Source organism: Sinohyriopsis cumingii, chromosome 8 (assembly GCF_028554795.1).
Source record: "Sinohyriopsis cumingii isolate HCF-2022 chromosome 8, ASM2855479v2, whole genome shotgun sequence".
NCBI lineage: Eukaryota > Metazoa > Mollusca > Bivalvia > Unionida > Unionidae > Sinohyriopsis > Sinohyriopsis cumingii.
Window position 1 is genome coordinate 18,036,653 of NC_142968.1, and position 22,557 is coordinate 18,059,209.

A 22,557-nucleotide genomic window follows, 5' to 3' on the forward strand; every position below is an offset into this window, starting at 1 on the left:
GGTTTACATATCCAAGAGATCCATGTAAGCATCCCGTAGAGACATACCTATATCCTATGTCTGCAGTGAGTGATATTATCGATGTCGTTATTATCTTCCTAACGTCATGTCTTCAATGCTTCCAGCGCATTCTATATTGAAAACGCGTTCTCTCGAGAACATAAACAGAAATGTTTGAACCAACTGATAAAACAAACAAATGGCTTACAAGGGGAAAATGGTGATTTCAGATCAATAAGACATATCCCTATGCAAGAAGCAGATTGCTCAGCGACACAATGCCCTGGAATGTTTATAGTATTGTATCTGTATATTACGTCAACTTTTAAGAATATACAAAGACTTCTTCTAATTCCTTCAAGTGAGTGACACAACATTCTTTTTATAACAATTTTTATCTCATTGGCGCAATGGCACAGGCGTATCCGATATTAGTGCCCTTAGATATAGTATTAATGTTTTACCATGTTTGCAGCATCATGAAGGATTGCAATGTATATATAGCGTTTTTAATCTTGAAATGAAATAGCTTTTCCCTCATCTTAAACAGAACTTTATGTAACCTGAAAGCATTTGTTCTAAAAGAAAAACACTTTATCTACTGGTGCATTTTCGTTTAAAAAATCTGCCACTTTCTATACTTTCAGAAATACGAACCATCTGCAATCTTTATTCTCCGACTTCTTCTGACAAGAGATTAGGAGAAAAAAGCCCAATGCTTTGGATTCATACAAAATTCCTACACTCCCCATGACCCCGTTTCTTCCAAATAATTCTGACAGTGGTCGGATTTCTACAATACCAGTGTGGCATATGATGACTTATATATCTTCTGTGTTAAAACGAGTTATATCGAAATATTGGGAGACAGTCCCAAGGAACATGAGTGTCTGTTTTCAACATTGCACCTAGAAACTGAACCGTAATGATCCAGCCAGTCAATCAAGACTCTAATTAAATAAACCCTAACAAATTTCCGCAAATTGATTACGTTTTCCGTGCAATCCTCTGCGCAATAACTGAAACAGCTCTGATATATTTCTTACAGACTTACGTCATTTCCTAAATTACGTTCCAAGCATTTTTTTTATTTGGGCGGTTATCACACAAATACCAGTTAAGACTGCTTTGTCAAATATTTTTAAAGTGTACCATCTTCAATACAATGAATGACCTCTGAATAATGATAGTAACTTCTTTTGTTTTAAATGATATTCCATGGAACCTGTGGTTGGAATAGTTTTGTTAATGGAGTGCTCAAAGTCATGATACAATCAAAGTACAGATCAAAGATGTACTATTGCGTTTTCAATCGAAATCCAAAATCATTCAATGTCTAATGAACAAAGGTCATTAAGTACATTTGTCTCAGCTTTTATCCAACTAACCAGTTTCTTGAGAATGTATCCATGGCGACATTGTCGATGAACGTGAGGAAACGATATATCCCTCAAGAAAATTATATTAGCAATGACATTAAGTGTAAGCAGTCAGATTAGTTCGGATTGAGAGATATATCATTCAAACGCTTAGCTTACTAATGTGACCTTGCAGGCACATTCCTAAGCTGTTAAAAATTTCCAGCTCTGCAACAGGTGTTTTTTCTCTGGATTCATACATCATTTTAAAACTATATAGTCATTGTATGATATCGTAGAATTTCACCAATGCATGCAAATGCATCCAGGCTTAGTACACACATAACAGATCAGCCACTGTCCAGGATATTCACAATAGGTTTTTAACATTTAGATAACATTATTCAAGAGGCTCTCTTGAATGTAAGACTCCATTGGTTTACAATCAATGAATACAGGTCAATACAGCTGACTACATAAGTCTTATAAATACAATGGCTTACGAATATGAGAATGAAATGTGACATCCAGATTCAATGTTTAGAATCTTATATTTGTATTACTACTGCTGCTACTGCTACTACTTCTAATAATAATAATAATAATAATAATAGTAATAATAATAATAATAATGATCATCATCATCATCATAGGAAGAACAACCGGAAAATATATCTAAAACAGGACATGCTGAACAAAGCGCTATGTTTTGCTGCACCAAGAACGCTATGCAAAATCATCGAGCTAAAACGCCCAGGTGATCAGCTTAGCTTGAAAGTTACAAGCAGTGACAATTTTCTATGGGGTCAGTCGACATTGAAAGCATCTTTATAAACTGTCTTGGAACTTACCGGAATACAACTAAAATTTTTTGTCTACTAACACAGAGACTCCATGGGAAAGAAATATTGAAGTCTAGGTTCGCAACAGCATGACATCTGTATGCCTCCCACTAAGACCTAATAATGTTTCCTACCTTACATATTTTCAGCATGTTTCTTTATGTTTTCTAATTTCATGGTGTTTGTTTTATGTAATCATATCATTATATATGTTTTTTATGTTATAGGTGTTGCATAATGTTTTAAAGCGCTTAGAGTTTCTAAAGATAAGGCGCTAGACATAATTCTCATTATTATTATTATTATCATTATTATTATTACTATTATTATTATTATCATTGTTATTATTATTATTATTATTATTATTCTTAAGGAACGTTATATAAGAAAATAGATGTACATCAACGATAGCTATAAAGTTTACGTAATGCATAGAACTAGCGCCAGAAACGTCAACCTCTCTCATGTTTACAACTACACAGATTTGCACAATAAAAAAACATTTATGCAAGGACATTCACATCTGTCCAATCTTTAATTTGCCATTTTTATTGTTTTATAGCTTGTTTGTTTGAGTTTTATTGATTTTAAGAGTTCATGAAAATCAAAGTGCGTATCGATTATATGTACCATACTGTCAATTTTGTTTGTAAGGTAGGTCTATACACATTGCCCTTTTACGCAAATTTCGAGACGGAAAAGCTGGGCAGTGATATTTGCCTGAACACCCTTCAGAGTCTAAGATTAGTAATATCTACATGTCCACTAATGTCATTTTCAAATATGTTTTGCCTCTTTGTATTGTTTATGTAATTGAATGCAATATTACTGTTATATATGAACCTTGAAAATGGAAATAAGATAATCAAGAACATAAGTTTAGATGACGAGAATGGTCACTTCTGTCCTCAAACCTTTGGTGAAACAGCAGTATTTAGGAAAAAAAGAAAACAAACATCTTTTAAATTTATTATTAAATACTCTCCATGTTTATTTTATTAATTCCCTTTGTCTATATGGAAATAAAATAAAGAAACAAAACAAGTTTAAAATATGGATTGTAAAGAAGACAAGTTTTGTAAATGTTGCAATGGGAAATTTAGCAGCTATATTATCTCCTTTCTGCAGAATTTATGTCATCGCAATCCATTACAGATTTTGTATCCCGATGTGGCCTATACAAGTGAATTAACTTCAATAGAACAACGGTACAATATACAGGTAACTAGCCGGGTATGTATGAAATATAATATTTGCTTTTATAGGCATATGTATCTCACATTGTTATGTTCACTTCACAGTAGGCATATGGGATCAATGGTCGGATTGGACCCAGTGTACGCAGACATGTGGGAATGGCACCCGTCTTCGCGAGCGAAACTGTACCAGCCACAACCACACAAGACAGGAAAACGATTGCCCTGGAAACAGCCTCGAGTCTTTGACGTGCGCGGAAATTAACTGTCCAGGTAAAGGCAATAGCAATGTTCAAATTGCAACAAAAAATCCATGAACATCTACATGGAGAGAATTTAAAGGAATCCAAATATCAAGTATAATCTCAAGATTTTCTGATTAGTAAAATCCACTCAAAATATGTCGGAATCAAAGTGTCATAATTCGCACATAGGGAAGTCTTAGCAATCAGAAAAAGTCATACATGATCTTATTGCCTAATCAGACTTGTCTTATGGAGGTGAATGTAGTAAGTGAAGTATCCAGAATACGAATTATAGCATCACAAACAATTCTTTGCAAACCGTACATTTTCCATTTGCATTTTCAACTGATACATATCATTAAACATTTCACTGACGACGACGAAGATTCCCGGTAAGCATCCTTCTCCCACCTTGGTAAGTTTTTCTTAAAGGTAATGTTAACAAATCAAAATAAGAATGTGAAAGACCAAAGTCAAAACCTTCTTTTAAAATTGAATATTATGGCCAATAGTTCCGATACCAAAGGTACCAATCCATCCGATTATTTAAGTTGCGATCAACCTGAATGATTCTCAGGTGTAATATGTCAGTATGAAGTTCACCGACACTGGTTTACGATCAAATTACCGGTGGTATGTATATGAATCTTTGTCATTGACATGGTATCTTGCTAATACAAAAAAAGAAAAATCATATGAATACAACCTCTTGCCAGTATATCAAAATCGACCTAAGTATTCTGAAGAGATACCACCCGAATTTTCATTGTAATTCAGTTATTCCCGATTCGAAAATAAACGAATCATGTTAAAAAGACACTTCAGTGTATTCTGATCGTGTTAGGATTTCGATAGTTTCTATGAAATTTTAAATTTTTAATTAGAGTTTAAGAATATTGTGTTCCATTGAGCATCACTCAATGCATTCCTGTAGGTTAACAATTTTTGTGTGTCTTCGTTTTATTTCATTCTTGTGGCCACGTCTGTTTTTCATGATTTTAGGTTCGCTTTTAGTGTCCCGTTTATATTCTTGTATATTTGTTGTGTATTCCTTCTCATCTCAGCGGCCCAGCTATTAATCCTAACATAGGGGTAATCACTTTTAACAAGAGTCCTACCATCAATGTCAGATATCACCCGCTTCGATGAATAGTTTTAGTAAACTATTTTTCATTTGACTGAGAGGATTTCGTAAGCTTTTGCTACATCTAAGAGAACAATACAGTTTCTTTAACGCAGTCAAATAAGGTTCACACAAGGTATCAAGATTTATTTAAATGTTTTTGAACGATTTCTTTTGCATCGCATCCTTTTCTTTAGTCAGTAAAGACAAAACATCCCATTGTTTAGCTAAACGAGGAGGGAGTCACTTCCTTTCCACCCTTTTTGCGAAAGGTTGAGTCTTATCTGGACGACAAGCGTGGTGTGCACATCGTTTGGTAGTCGTCATTTGTTTCAGGAGCAAAATCATTGAAGTGAAGTGTATCACACGCGTTTTGTTTATACTGGAATTCATATCCACTGATTCTCTGCGATTCGTATGATGGGGACCACAATTATACGATGAAGTACCTCGAACTGACTAAATAATGTCTGTTCTTGATTGGATAAATCCAGCAAACTTTGTAACATTCCTGTACACGTTTGGCTTAGCTCTTCGGTGAGATCACGTTTTAGCTACAGAAGCATCAGCTACAAAAGAAGCAGAGTAATAAGAACAAGACGAAGAAGCCTCCCTCGCAGACACCTAAGAAGTTCTTTTACAAATATTTGCATTTATTCATTAAATTATGAAACACGGGTGATAAATCAAGTTTGTCATGCATCATGGTGAACAATGACGGAAACGTGGTTGGAGAATTATACACCTTTACAGAGCTGCATGGTTTTCTGGTTTCGTGCGCATCCTATCAGCAGGAACTCTGTTTCCTGTCTGTGAGATTTTTATTGGGACTTGTCATTTCTTTAGTTTGTTATTTTTGTGATATCAACATGTAATGGCAACACCACAAATACTTTAAATTGGACAAATGTTGCGGGATGATTTGGCCTTCTTATTTGATTCCGTTTTGCCATTAGGTTTCCATTTAAAAACAAGCCAATGAAGGCTTCTCCTCGAAAACAACTTCCACCAGGTTTCAACATGGTTCTTTTCCTTTTCTATTACCGATCCTACAACTTCACTTTAGCGAAAATGTCACTGAATGGTTTTTCAAAAGACATTTATTTTGATGCAGGATATGAAAGATGCCTTGATGTAACTGATGTAGAATCAATGTAAACCATCGTACTATTTCTTTGAGATTAACTTCCAAACAATTTGCACGGACTTGCCCATTTCGTTCGCGGATGGTGCCAAACAATGCACGAATCATCACTTTTGGAAGATATGATTGAAAGAATGTCATGTTGACTACAGTTTCAATGAAAATAAGTGTTAGATGTTTTTTATAGTGTTTGGTTCTTTAAAAAGTCTCCAAAATGACGTCTAAATGACAGACCTTCCCTACATAAACCAGTGCTGAAAAAGATTTGCCCATAAATCCATAAAATGATACATACATATGCGTGATGTGCTTTAGTGGCATCGTCAAACACGTAACTCAGCCAAGATGTTCCTAGTTGTTTCGCTAACATTTCCACTTGACGTTTATCTCTTGAACTTTTAAATAAGATTTCTTAATAGGTATTGAGGCCGATGGTTCGATGTGCTTTACATTCTTAAGGGAAACCTTTTTTTAAATGATGCTGGGATTTTAATGATTTCCTTTTCATATAAAATAAAGTTGAATTTCTTCTTTGTCTTCTCGTGAACTTTCCTCGAAAATGAAAAGATGTGTTCGATGAAAGTCGCACACAATCTCTTTATCCTCGCGATGAATTTCTAGGATCGGAAAGGATTCTCTTTCACTTTCTAAAGTAATCTGTCACCTGATTGCCACCTTCGGAGCACAATACGATACGTTGGAGTGGACTGTCAAACAAATGCGATTTGCATTCCATCAAACGTTGACAGGTTAGATTCGGTTTTGTTTGATCCACACCGTCCAGTAATATACATATTAAATAGATGGCGAGGATATGGTGCCTCCCAACTTTGACGATCTATATTTTCGTTAATGCATCTGGGAACTGAGGAACTAGGAGGAGTAATATGTTACCTAGGCTATGGTGTTGCGTATTCTGAGATGAAAATCAGCAACGCAATATACTGCACATGTTTGTCATATGTTTAGAGTTCCTCCAAAATCACAGAAAACAACAACATATTTACATTTGAAGAAGTAAAATACCAAAACAAATATGACATCCATGACGATGTACATCAATAAGACATAAGTTAGAATCGCCTAAACTGAATATAAACAACTCAGTGTAGAATATTCTCGATCAAGGTGTGTCCCAGGAAATATAAGTACACACTCTGGTACTCTTCATACAGTGTGTACACAGTTCACCGTCTCCAATTTCTTCTCCGGGAATGGTTTCGTTATCATTCTTTTCGACTTAACAAATGGGTTCTTGTGAGATTGTAATATTTCTTCTTCTGTGTTCCCACACTGTTTTTCCTAATATTGTCTTTAATGAGATGTTCATTTCATGGCACTTGTTCTTATTGAACTTGTTTTCTTCGAATATTAACATATTTGTGTTCGGTATAGTTAACCACTTGCGTCTTCCATGCATCAAAACTAATTCTTTTCAATCATGTGCATCTATCTTTCTAGTCTTGAACCTAATTTTGTACGTCACAAGCTATTCACATTTTTGGTAAGCATGAAGAGTCCATAAAGAGCGAGGAATATCTCTTTCAAACAGCGGATAGAGAACTACCGATCGGAAATCGAACCACTTTAAACATAATGAGGATCTCATCCATGTAAAAACATTGTGTATTCATCATGTCTTTGCATGTACTAAAAATAAATACTTCACAATGAACCTGATTTGAAAGGAAATCCAAACGAAGTAGTTACTAAAACGCTCACTACTCATCGCTGAAAATTTGTCGAATGGTTGGTGGTATAAACGATTTTTGTACTTTGGAAATCACATAGTCAAAAGATAGAAAATGGATTTTGAGTTCGCGTTTCACTCGAGAATATCATTGCAAAATCTTCCCGTAGCTCTACACTCAGATTACAAAAGTGCAATTCTAAACTAATCGTTTAAAATAATGTCTCGTTTGGATGGAAATATTCCAGCTTTTTTCAATAGGCATTTAATGATAAATTATAAGGAACCAGATCAGTCACTAAATAATACACTACACTCAATAAAGAAGTATATGCTTGAGGCGATACTGCTTTCAAACGTGTTCTTTAATTTGTCAAATCTGGCGTGTACCCTGGAATGTTTTGTAACAGTGTCACACTGTAAGTAGACATGAAATCATTGTACTTCTTTTGTTATTTGTAGTTGCATAATTTCTGACCACGTAACAGTTTCAGAACAATCAAAGGTATTTTGGCATTGAGATATCTCAGATTAAATCGTCTATGTCGCAAAGGATGCATTTCGTCTTTGCGTTTCACTTTCAATAGTACTAGATCTTTGTAAATGCAATCTTTAATCTCAGGATGCAAACTACGAATGATCTATTCTATGGTATCGATGACTAACATATTACTTTAGTCCGATCAATGGAAGGTAATGACTAGACGGAGAACATCTGGAATGTTCCACTTAAGCCGAAATTTAATATTCCCATTCGAAAAGTGTAACGCCACAAGAAAAACAACCCTTCTCCCAAGTTCACAAATCCAGTTCTGGCTAAAGATATGACACTTTGTCCTTCCCGATATTTAGACCATTTCCCCTTGAACATCTGAAATCTAATTTTCATTTCAAGGTTACAGTAGCCGCGGTAAGGTACAGGAATTGTATATTCTTTTTTAATTTGCTCATCTGCATGAGCTCGTTGCGACGGTATCTATTATGGTTTGCAAGTGCATATATGAACTCGGTCAGTAGTTATGCATGTAACATTAATGTTCAAAGACCACGATGTAGTCACAAAACCTGCATCTTTCTTTTTCCTCATAAAATTGTCTTTCTGAGCTATTGGTTTAAACAATTGCAGTAGAAAATGGACATTTATGTTGTGTTATAAAATTTTCATTTGGATTCCAAAGTAGAGAATGTAAGGAAGACAATGCAACTGCCAATTTGTCTTGGTATTTAGACTATGCAGAAGTCACATACAAATGCACTCACACACAAACACCATGGGCAAAAAGGGTTAAAGTTTTACTTGATCTGGCAATCACTGAATAATATCACTTTTCTAAGAGATATGGGCTGCCCTGAAAAGAACCGTTGTGTGTTTGACACCATCAGCTTTAACTGTCTCAAAACCTTTCCACGACTAAATCCTACTTTTCCTCCCGCGTTTGCAGTTTCTCCTGTTACTGCTGTTGGCATCATACTCGCGGGGATTGATGATTAATAATGGAGGATTGTAAAGCTACGGCACGTACAAGTTTCTTTAACCTTGAAAAGAGTTAACGAATTCTGATACATTTCTCTCTCATACCTTATCTCTGCAACATATGTTGCATCGCACATGTCCATTTCTTTCCAATAGCTTCCTTCTGTCTCCTTCGAACGTAAATATTTTCTTTCTCCTTCTCGTTCTCCGTTTTCTTCTTTTCTTCCCTTTCTAATTCTTCTTTTTCAACTTCTTCTTCATTGTCTTCTTCTTCTTCTTTTGTTTCTAGTGTTCTTCTTTTTTTATTGCTACTTGTTCAGCAAATAACGTGCTCTGCTTCCTTCGCCAGTTGTAAAGATCTTTCAGATTTTTCATTCTGTCTCGTTCTGATATCCTCCAAGAATGTTAGCGATGGCGAACGTGTTAAAAGTAACACTACTGGGGCTATGAAAATTCTTGCAAACATCACAGGAAACCCGCAAAATTCAAATCAAATTCAGCATCTCCTGGAAGCATTACATTAGCGTTCGTAGCCATAGTATTATCACTCCTCGTATCCTCAGCAGGCACACGCGAATGCATAATTTTAATAGATCAAACCATACTCAAACCATGTCGAAATGATAAATTGCGTACGAACGCTGTCACGCCATATACGAAATGTTACGTCACGGGTCAGCTCTCTTCTGATTCGAAGAGACATTCCTCGCTGTAACTGAAATTGTTAACGCTTATTTTGATTAAAGAAAATGGAAGAGGTCCTTTCATCGATATGCATTAAATACAACATGTTCGTATACATTCTATATCAAGTCCAAGAGAATAGAGTCTTCCGAAAGACTTCCATATCTTGAATGTGTTGAAGTTCCAAAAATCTTCACTAACACAATGGCATTGTCAGGAATGACTTTCAATGAATTCACAATAATCCCAAACTAATATTTTAGTCCAAAATCAATTAGCACTTTCTAATTCCAAAGAATATTCCAAACAAATTATTCCTCGCAAATTAAATGAAAATGCAACATTAGATAAATCTGCAAGCTGATATTAAATCACATAAAAAGGAAATATCAATTGGAAATAAGAATAATTCTTCGATTCACTCTTTATAAAACATCTCCACTATACTATTACCATTCTATATTGCAATGCATCCTGGTAACTTATAGCACAATATTTGGCTAATTTCGGATTACATTCCACCTGACCTATGTTGCAATACACTTCCATCCAATCAGAAAATTACCCCAAACATGTAAACAGGTTCATTATATAGAACATAAAACTAAATAAATAATCAAGACAGTTGAAACAGTGACAAAATCATCTGGCATGTACAGATGCTTTTTTGAGTAATAAGCCAAATATTGCGAGCATACATAGCTGTCTCTTTTTTCTACAAAGATGTGAAGCGGTTTACATATCCAAGAGATCCATGTAAGCATCCCGTAGAGACATACCTATCTCCTAATTCTACAGCGAGTGATATTATCGATGTCGTTATTATCTTCCCAACGTCATGTCTTCAATGCTTCTAGCGCATTCTATATTGAAAACACATTCTCTCGAGAACATAAACAGAAATGTTTGAACCAACTGATAAAAGAAACAAATGGCTTTCAGGACACACGGTACTAATTATACGGAAGAACTGCGAACCAGTCTAGAAATGGGTGAAGAAATAATAGATTATTTACGGGTTTGGTGGTCCATAATTGGTTAATAATGACAATTATAATTTTAGTAAAAAATATCTTTTGAGCGCTTATCCTATATGTAATTTTAAAAAAATATAGACAAATTTCTACTGAAGCAATTTTAGCATTCTTACAGGCTTGACTCAGGAGTACTCAATAATGAAAGTAGCACCTGATTCATTTGGTGCAGAATCAATAACATGTGTTTCATGCACATGTATGTAAACAAAATGCCGCGGCTCATATGGTGTTCTCCACACATACGCTTGCACCAAGGTTAGATGTGCATGGAGAATTATAGGTCCCATCATCAGTACCCAGAAATGTTAAATTATTGAATTTTGAATATGATGGTGTTTCCATATGTTTACTATTGGAGTTGAATTAGTACCGTGTGTCCTACAAGTGGAAAATGGTGGTTTCAGATCAATAAGACATAGTCCTATGGAAGAAGCAGATTGCTCAGCGACACAATGCCCTGAAATGTTTATAGTATTGTATATGTATATTACGTCAAGTTTTAAGGGTATACAAACACTTCTTCTAATTCCTACAAGTGAGTGACACAACATTCTTTTTATAACAATTGTATTTTGTCTCAATAGCGCAATGCCACAGGCTTATCCGATATTAGTGCCCTTAGATATAGTATTAATGTTTTACCATGTTTGCAGCATCATGAAGGATTGCAATGTATATATATATATATATATATATATATATATATATATATATATATATATATATATATATATAGCGTTTTTAATCTCGAAATGAAATAGCTTTTCCCTCATCTTAAACAGAAATTTATGTAACATGAAAGCATTTGTTCTAAAAGAAAAACACTTTATCTACTGGTGCATTTTCGTTTAAAAAATCTGTCACTTTCTTTAGTTTCAGAAATATTAACCATCTGCAATCTTTATTCTCCGACTTCTTCGGACAAGAGATTAGGAAAAAAAAAGCCCTATGCTTTGGAATCATACAAAATTCCTACACTCCCTATGACCCCGTTTCTTCCAAACAATTCTGACAGTGGTCGGATTTCTACAATACCAGAGTGTGGCATATGATGAGATATATATGTTCTGTGTTAAAACGATTTATATCGAAATAGTGGGAGACAGTCCCAAGGAACGTGATTGTCTGTTTTCAACACTGCGCCTAGAAACTGAACCGTAATGATCCACCCAGTCAATCAGAACTCTAACTAAATAAACTCTAACAAATATCCGCAAATTAATTACGTTTTCCGTGCAAACCTCAACGCAATGAATAAAACAGCTCTCATGTATCGCTTCCAGACCTACTTGGTTTCCTAAATTACCTTACAAGTATTTTGTATTTGGGCGGTTAACACAGTCACCAATTAAGTGTGTTTTGTCAAAGATTTTTAAAGTGTACCATCTGTAATACAATGAATGACCTCTGAATAATCATAGTAATTTATTTTGTTTTAAATAATATTCTATGGAACATGTGTTCGGAATAATTTTGGTACTGAAGTACACAAAGTCATAATACAATCAAAATACAGATCAAAGATGTACTATTGCGCTTTTAATCGAAATCCAAAATCATTCAATGTATAATGAACAAAGGTCATTAAGCACATTTGTCCCAGTTTTTTTCCAACTAACCAGTTTCTTCAGAATGTCTCCATGGCGATGAACGTAAGAAAACGATATATCACTCAAGAAAACTATATTAGTAATGACATTAAGTGTAAGCAGTTAGATTAGTAGGGATTGAGAGATATATCATTCAAACGCTTTGCTTACTAATGAGACTAACAGGCACATTCCTGAGCTGTTAAATATTTCCAGCTCTGCAAGAGGTGTTTTTTCTCTGGATTCATACATCATTTTAAAACTACATAGTGTATGATATCGTACAATTTCAGCAATGCATGCAAATCCATCCAGGCTTAATAGACACATAACAGATCAGCCACTGTCCAGGATATTCGCAGTAGGTTTAACATTTAGATAACCTAATTCAAGAGGATCTCTTGAAAGGAAGAATCCATTGGTTTAAAATCAATGAACAGAGGTCAATAAATCTGACTAGGTAAGACTTAAAAATACAATGGCTATCTAATTATGTGGTTACAAATATGAGAATGAAATGTGGCATCCAGGCTCAATGTTTTGGACCTAATATTTGTATTACTACTACTACTACTACTACTACTACTACTTCTAATAATACTAATAATAATAACAATGATAATAATAATAATGATAATAACAATAATAATAATAGGAAGAACAAGCTGAAAATATATCTAAAACAGGACCTGCTGAAGAAAGCGTTTTGCTTTGCTGCAACAAGTACATTATGGAACATCATTGAGCTAAAACGCCCAGGTGATCAACTTAGCTTGAAAGTTACAAGCAGTTACCTATTTATATGGGGTCAATAGACATTGAAAGGATCATTATATACTTCTTGGAATTTACTAGGATTACAACTGAAATTTTTCTGTCTACTACTAATAATTTATAACACAGAGACTCATGGGAAAGAAATATCGGAGTCCGGGTCACGAATAGCATGACATGTTTATGCATCCCACATTAAGGAACGTTATATAAGAACATGTATGTACATGAAAGATACATGTAATGTTTACGTAAAGCATAGCTCTAGCGCCAGAAACGTATATCCAACCCCCGTCATGTTTACAACTACACACAGATTTGCACAATAAATAAACCTTATACAAGGACAATCACATTTGTCCATTCTTTCATTTGCTTTATTATTGTTTCGTAGCTTGTTTGTTTGAGTTTTACTGATTTTTCGAGTTCATGAAAATCAAAGTGTGCAACGATTCTATGTACCATACTAAGTCAATTTTGTTTCTAAGATATGTCTATACACATTGCCCATTTGCAAGTACACTCAGATTTAGAGACGTAAAAACTGGGTAGTGATATTTGCCAGAGCACTCTTCAGAGTCTAAGATTAGTAATATCTACATGTCCAATAATGTCATTTTCAAATATGTTTTGCCTGTTTGTATAGTTTTTGTAATTGAATGCATTACTGTTATATACGAACCTTAAAATGGAAATAACATAATAAAGAACATAAGTTTAGATGACGAAAATGGTCACTTCTATCTTCAAATAGGAAACAAGAAACAAAACATTTTTTAAATGTATTATTAAATACTCTCCATGTTTAACTTATTAAAGAAACGAAACAACTTTAAAACACCGATTGTAACGAAGACAAGGTTTGTAAATGTTGCATTGGGACATTTAGCAGCTATATTACCTCTTCTCTGCAGACTAAGTGCTTTCGCCATCCATTACAGATTTTAAATTCCGCTGTGGCATTAACTTCAATCGTAAAACGGTACAATATTCAGGTAAATAGCCGGGCGTGTATGAAAGATGAGATTTGGTTTTATAGGCTTATGTATCTCACATTGTTATGTTTACTTCACAGTAGGCACATGGGATCAATGGTCGGATTGGACCCTGTGTACGCAGACATGTGGGAATGGCATCCGTCTTCGCGTCCGAGACTGTACCAGCCACGACCACACAAGACAAGAAAACGATTGCCCGGGAAACAGCGTCGAGTCTTTGACATGCGCGGAAGTTAGCTGTCCAGGTAAAGGCAATAACAATTTACAAATTGCACCAAAAAAGAACTATGAACATCTACATGGCTAGAATTTAAAAGAAATCAGATTTTATGTATAATCTCATGATTTGCTGATTAGTAAAATGCACAGAAAATATGTCGTAATCAAAGTGTCATAGTTCGTACATAGGGAAGACTTAGCAATCAGAAAAGGACATAAATAACCTTCTTGCTGAATCAGTCTTGTGTTGTCTAAGTGAATGTAGCAAGACACGTTTAGAAAGGTATCCAGAATACGAATTATAGTGTTACCAACCATTCTTTGCAATCCGAACATTTTTCATTTTGAACTGATAGATAACAAGAAGCATTTCACTGATGACGACGAAGATTCCCGATAAGCATCCTTCTCACACCTTATTATGTGTTTCTAAAAGGTAATGATAAAAAATATCTAAAGAAGAATGGGAAAGACCAAAGTAAATACCTTCTTTCAAAATTGAATAGTATTACCAATAATTCTGATACCAAAGGTACCAATCCATCAGATTATTTAAGTTGCGATCAACCTGAATGATTCTCAGGTGTAATATGTCAGTACAAAGTTCATGAACACTGGTTTACGATCCAATTACCGGTAGCATGTCTCTGCATTTTTGTCATTGACATGGTATCTTACTAATGCAAAAAAGAAATTCTCATATGCATACAACCTCTTGCCAGTATACCAAAATCAACTTAATTATTTTGAAGAAAGTCTACCCGAATGGTCACAGTAATTCAGTTATTCCCGATGCGATCGCAAAGCGAATAATGTTATAGAGACTCTTCATTGTATTCTACGCGTGTTAGGATTCGATCGTCTAAATAAATACTTTTCGTGTGTCCTATATTCTTCGTTTATTCCTACTTATCTCATGATGCATCCTAAAACCGGCCCAGCAATCAATCCTAACATAGGAGCAATCACATTTAACAAGAGTTCGACCAGCATTGGCGGATATCATCCGCTTCGATCCAGCTTTTCAACATTTGTTTAATTTTAATGATGACTATTTTCTAAGCTGTTTCTGATTCTTAGAAAACAATACATTTTATTTCAACACATTCAAATAAGGTTCACACTTGGTATAGAAGATTTCGTTAAGAGTTTTTTGAACGATTTTATTTTGCTTCGCAGGATTGATATTTAGTCAGTAAAGACAAAGCATCCCAAAGTCTAGCTAAGCGAGGAGGGCTCATTTTCTTTCCACCTTTTTGTAAAAGGATGTGCCTTGTGGGGACGACGACTGTATTGTGAATATCGTTTGGGTGACATCATTAGTTTCATGAGCAAAATCATTGAAGTGAATCATGTCTCACACTTTTTCTTTATACTGGAATTCATATCCACCGATTCTATGCGAGTCCTATATTAGGCACCATAATTGTACGATAAAATGCCTACAACTGATTAAATAATGACAGTTCTTTATTGGACAAATCCAGCAAACTTTGCAAAATTCCTGTTCTTTCTTTGACTTAGGGCTTCGGCGAGATCATTTTTTAGATACAGAAGGACCAGCTAAAAAAGAGGAACAAAAATAAGAAGACACTCTCGCAGCCACCTAAGAAGTTCCTTTAAGAATTTTTCAATTTTGAATATCATCAATGTGAACGACGACGAAACTGGTTGCAGCATTAGACAAATCCATGGTTTTCTGGTGTTAAAACGCATCCTAGCAGCGGGAACACCTCTCCCTTTCTGTACGATTTGTCTTGGCACTTGTCATCTTCTTTAGTTTTTACATTTTTGTGATGAAACCTCAAGGAACCGCAAGTGATAATGGATAAATTGATACATACATATGCGTGATGTGTTTTAGTGGCATCGTCAAACACGTAATTCAGCCAAGATGTTCCTAGTTTTTTGGTTAACTCTTCCACTTGACGTTTATCTATTGGACTTTTAAATAAGATTTCATAATAGGTATTGGGGACCATGGTTCGATGTGCTTTACATTCTTAAGGAAAACATTTTTTACATGATGCTGAGATTATAATCATTTCCTTTTCTTTAAAATAAGTTTAATTTCCTCTTTGTCTTCTCCTGAACTTTCTTCAAAGATGAAAAGATGTGTTCGATGAGAGCCACACAAAATCTCTTTAGCCTCGCGATGAATTTCCAGGATCGGAATAGATTCTCTTAACTTTCAAAAGTAATTTCTCAGCTGATTGTCGCACTTCGGAACACAATATGATACGATGGGGTGGACGGTCAATCAAATGTAATTTGTGTTCCATCAAACGTTGATAGATTAAATTCGGTCTTGTTTGATCCACACCGTCCAGTAATATATATGTTAAAGAGATGGCGAGGATACAGTTCCTCTGAGATGAAAATCAGCAACACAATATATTTCACGTATTTGTCATATGTCTAGAGTTCCTCCAAAGTCACAGAAAACAACAACATATTTAAATTTAAGAAGTAAAATACCAAAACAAATATGACATCCGTGACGATGTACATCAATAAAACACTAGTTAGAATCGTCTAAACTGAATATAAACAGTAAGTGTAGAATATTATCGATCAAGGAAAGTCCCACGCAATATAAGTACAAACTCTGGTGCTCTTCGTATATTGTGTAAACAGTTCACTGTCTCCAATTTCCTCTCCCGGAATGGTTTCGTTCTCATTCTATTCGACTTCACAAATGGGGTCTTCTGAGCTCGTAATATTTCTTCTTCTGAGTGGGATTCTTCTGACACTGTTTTTCCTAACAGTGTCTTGAATGAGATGTTCATTTCATGGCACTTGTTCTTATTGAACTTGTTTTCTTGGAATATTAACATGTTTGTGTTCGGTATAGTTAACCACTTGTGTCTTCCATGCATCAAAACTAATTCTTTTCAATCATGTGCATCTATCTTTCTACTCTTAAACTTAGTTCTGTACGTCACAAGCTATTCACATTTTTGGTAAGCATGAAGAGTCTACAAAGAGCGAGGAATACCTCTTTCAAATAGCGGATAGAGAACTATCGATCGGAAATCGAACCACTTTAAACATAATGGGGATCTCATACATATAAAAACATCGTGTATTCATCATGTCTTTGCATGTACTAAAAATAAATACTTCACAATGAACCTGATCTGAAAAGAAATCCAAGAGAAGTTGTTACTAGCACGTTCACAACTCATCTTTGAAAATCAGTGGATTCGTTGGTGGTGTAAACGATTTTTGTAAAAGCTTTCACAATAGTCTAAGTTGCTAACACTGTCGACGTCTTCCACAAAAATGTTGCAATACTAAAGTCAGCTTTTATATCCACGTAGCGTTTTATGTCTGTCATAGTTTCCCAGGAATCAGTCTTCGTGTACTTTCGAAATCACATAGTTAAAAAATAGAGAATGTATTCTGAGTTTGCGTTTCACTTGAGAATATCATTGCAAAATCGTCCGGTAGCTATACACGCAGATTACCCAAGTGAAATTCTAAACTAATGGTTTCAAACAATATCTCGTTTGGATGGAAATATTCCATCTTTTCTCAATATGCCTTTAGTGATAAATTATAAGGAACCAGAACAGTCACTAACTTACACACTACACTCAATAAAGAAGTATCTGCTTGAGGCGATACTGCTTTCAAACGTGTTCTTTAATTTGTCAAATCTGGCGTGTACCCTGGAATGCTTTATAACAGCGTCACACTGTAAGTAGACATTAAATCATCGCACTTCTTTTTGTTATTTGTAGTTGCATAATTTCTGACCACGTAACAGTTTCAGAACAATCAAAGGTATTTTGGCATTGAGATATCACAGGTTAAATCGTCTATGTCGCAAAGGATGCATTTCTTCTTTGTGTTTCACTTTCAATAGTACTAAATCTTTGTAAATGCAATCTTTAAGCTCAGGATGCAAACTACGAATGGTCTATTCTATGGTATCGATGACTAACATATTACTTTAGTCCGATCAATGGAAGGTGATGACTGACAGAACATCCGGCATGTTCCACTTAAGCCGAAATTTAATATTCCCATTCGTAAAATGTCACACCACAAGAAAAACAACCCTTCTCCCAAGTTCATAAATCCTGTTCTGGCTAAAGATATGACACTTTGTCCTTCCCGATATTTTGACCATTTCCCCTTGAACATCTAAAATTTATTCTTCATTTCAAGGTTAGAGTAGCCACGGTAAGCCACAAGAATTGTGTATTCTTCTTTAATTGGCTCATCTGCATGAGCTCGTTGCGATGGTATCTATTATGGTTTGCAAGTGCATGTATGAGTTCGGTCGTAGTTATGCATGTAACATTAATGTTCAAAGACCACGATGTAGTCACACAACCTGCATCTTTTTTTTTTCCTTCATAAAATTGTGTTTTTGAGTTATTTGTTTAAACAATTGGAGTAGAAAATGGACTTTTATTTTGTGTTACCAAATTTTCATTCTGATTACAATGTAGAGAATATAAAGAAGACAATGCAACTACCCATTTGTCTTGGTATTTAGACTATGCAGACGTCAAATAAAAATGCACTCACACACAAACACCATGGGCAAAAAGGGTTAAAGTTTTACTTGATCTGGCAATCACTGAATAATATCACTTTTCTAAGAGATATGGGCTGCCCTGAAAAGAACCGTTGTGTGTTTGACACCATCAACTTTAACTGTCTCAAAACCTTTCCACGACTAAGTCCTACTTTTCCACCTGCGTTTGCAGTTACTCCTGTTACTGCTGTTGGCATCATACTGGCGGGGAGTGATGATTAATAATGGAGGATTGTAAAGCTATGGCACGTAAAAGCCTCTTTAACCTTGAAAGAGATAAAGAATCCTGATACATTTCTATCCCATACCTTATCTCTGACAAAATATCTTGCATCGCACACGACCATTTCTTTCCAATGAATTCTTTCTGTCTCCTTCCAACGTGAATGTCGTCTTTCTCATTCTCGTTCTCCGTTTTTTTTCTTGTTCTTCTCTTTCTAATTATTCTTCTTCATTTTCAGTTCGTTGTCTTCTTCTTCTTCTTTTGTTGCTAGTGTTCCTCTTTTTCTTATTGCTACTTGTTCAGCAATATACTTGCTCTGCTTCCTTCGCTCGTTATAAAGATCTTTCAGAATTTTCATTCTGTCTCGTTCTGATATCGTCCAAGAATGTTAGCCATGGCGAAGGTGTTAAATGTATCACTATTGGCGCTTGCAAAATACTCGCAAATATCACAGGAAACCAGCAAAATTCAAATCAAATTCATCATCTCCTGGAAGCATTTCATTAGCGTTCATCGCCGTAGTATTATGACTCCTCGTATCCTCAGCAGGCACACCCGAATGCATAATTGTAATAGATTAAGCCATACTCAAACCATGTCGAAATGATAAATTGCGTAAGAACACTGTCACGCCCGTATACTAAATGAGACGTCATGGGTCAGCTCTCTTCTAATTCGAAGAGACACTCCTCGCTCTGACTGAAATTATTAACGCTTATTTGGATTGCTGAAAATGGAAGAGGTCCTTTCATCAATATGCATTAACTACAACATGTTCGTATAGATTCTATAACAAGTCCAAAAGAATAGAGTCTTGCGAATGACTTCCATGTCTTAAATGTACTCAAGTTCGAAAAATCTTCACTAACATAATGGCATTGTCCGGAATGTCTTTTAATGAATTCACAATAATCCCAAACTAATATTTTAGTCCAAAATCAATTAGCACTTTGCAATTCCAATGAATATTCCAAACAAATTATCCCTCGCAAATTAAATATAAATTCAACATTAGATACATCTGCAGGCTGATATTAAATCACATCAAAAGGAAAAATCAATTAGAAATAAGAATAATTGTTCGATTCATTCTTTATATGCATCTCCACTATACTATTAGGATTCTATATTGCAATGCATCCAGGTGACTTATGGCACAATACTTGGCTAATTTCGGATTACATCCCACCTGACAGGTTCATTATATAGAACATGATACTAAATAATCTATTTATACCTTAATATCTTTAAATACAATCTACAGCCAATGATCAAAGCTAAAGAACACAGTATATTTATATCTAACTTTGTGACTTTAATCGTGCAAGAGTGATTGAAGCGGATCAAGACAGTTGAAACAGTGACAAAATAATCTGGCATGTACAGATGCATTTTTTGAGTAATATGCCAAATATTGTTAGTATATATATCTGTCTCTATTTTCTACAAAGATGTGAAACGGTTTACATATCCAAGAGATCCATGTAAGTATCCCGTAAAGATATGCCTATATCCTATGTCTCCAGTGAGTAATATAATCGATGTCGTTATTATCTTCCCATCGCCATGTCTTCAATGCTTCTAGCGCATTCTATATTGAAAATACATTCTGTCGAGAACATAAACAGAAATGTTTGAACCAACTGATAAAACAAACAAATGGTTTATAAGTGGAAATTGGTGATTTCAGATCAATAAGACATAGTCCTATGGAAGAAGCAGAGTGCTCAGCGACACAATCCCCTGGAATATTTATATTATAGTATATGTATATTACGTCAAGTTTTAAGAGTATACAAAGATTTGTTGTAATTCCTACAAGTGAGTGACACAACATTCTTTTTATAGCAATGTTTGTCTCATTGGCGCAATGGCCTAGGCTTGTCCGATATTAGTGCCCTTAGATATAGTATCTATGTGTAACCATGTTTGCAGCATCATGTATGATTGCAATGTATATATAGCGTTTTTAATCTTGAAATGAAATAGCTTTTCCCTCATCTTAAACAGAAATTTATGTAACATGAAACCATTTGTTCTAAAAGAAAAACACTTTATCTACTGGTGCATTTTCGTTTAAACAATCTGTCACTTTCTATAGTTTCAGACATACGAACTATCTGCAATCTTTATTCTCCGACTGCTTCGGACAAGAGATTAGGAGAAAAAAGCCCTATGCTTTGGATTAATACAAAAATTCCTACACTCCCCATCACCCTATTTCTTCCAAAGAATTCTGACAGTGATAGGATTTCAAAATTAATACAGTATGGCATATGATGACTTATATATGTTCTGTGTTAAAATGATTTGTATCGAAATATTGGGAGAAAGTCCCAAGGAACATGATTGTCTGTTTTCAACATTGCGCCTAGAAACTGAACCGTAATGATCCAGCCAGTCAATCAGAACTCTAACTAAATAAACTCTAACAAATGTCCGCAAATTAATTACGTTTTTGGTGCAATCCTCTGCGCAATGAATGAAACAGCTCTGATATATTTCTTCCAGACTTACGTCATTTCCTAAATTACCTTACAAACATTTTTTATTTGTGCGGTTATCACACAGTCACCAGTTAAGAGTGCTTTGTCAAATATTTTTAAAGTTTACCATCTTCAATACAATGAATGACCTCTGAATAATGAAGGTAACTTATTTTGTTTTAAATGATATTCTGTGGAACATGTGTTCGGAACAGTTTTGGTACTGAAGTACACAAAGTCATGATACAATCTAAGTACAGATGAAAGATGTACTTTTGCTTTTTTAATCGAAATCCAAAATTATTCAATGTCTAATGAACAAAGGTCATTAAGCACATTTGTCTCAGCTTTTATCCAACTAACCAGTTTCTTGAGAATGTATCCATGGCGACATTGTCAATGAACGTAAGGAAACGATATATCCCTCAAGAAAATTATATTAGCAATGAGATTAAGTGTAAGCAGTCAGATTAGTCCGGATTGAGAGATATATCATTCAAACGCTTAGTTTACTAATGAGACTAACAGGTACATTCCTAAGCTCTTAAAATCTTCCAGCTCTGCAACAGGTGTTTTTTCTCTGGATTCGTACATCATTTTAAAACTTCATAGTTATAGTATGATATCGTACAATTTTAGCAATGCATGCAAATCCATCCAGTCTTAGTTGACACATACTACTACTACTAAAACTACTACTACTACTACTAATAATAATAATAATAATAATAATAATAATAATAATAATAATAATAATGATAATAACAATAATAATAAGAAGAAGAAGAAGGAGAATAAGAATAGGAAGAACCACCAGAAAATACTACAACTACTTATAATAATACTAATATTAATAACAATGATAACAATAATAATAATAATAATAATAATAATAATAATAATAATAATAATATTAAAATAAT

General features: G+C 34.6%; 1 protein-coding gene across 9 annotated transcripts in view; it reads left to right on the plus strand.

Moving 5' to 3' along the window:
* Positions 1–22,557, plus strand: part of LOC149793060 (A disintegrin and metalloproteinase with thrombospondin motifs adt-1-like) — a 199,895-nt gene that overhangs the window by 91,368 nt on the left and 85,970 nt on the right. For 7 of the 9 annotated variants that reach the window (XM_089966949.1, XM_089966950.1, XM_089966952.1 and 4 more), the window contains 2 exons: positions 3,502–3,669; positions 14,232–14,399. In XM_089966949.1, the coding sequence (XP_089823075.1) occupies positions 3,502–3,669; positions 14,232–14,399 (336 nt within the window). The remainder of the gene's footprint in view (positions 1–3,501; positions 3,670–14,231; positions 14,400–22,557) is intronic. The other 2 variants (XM_089966956.1, XM_089966958.1) reach the window with 1 other exon arrangement.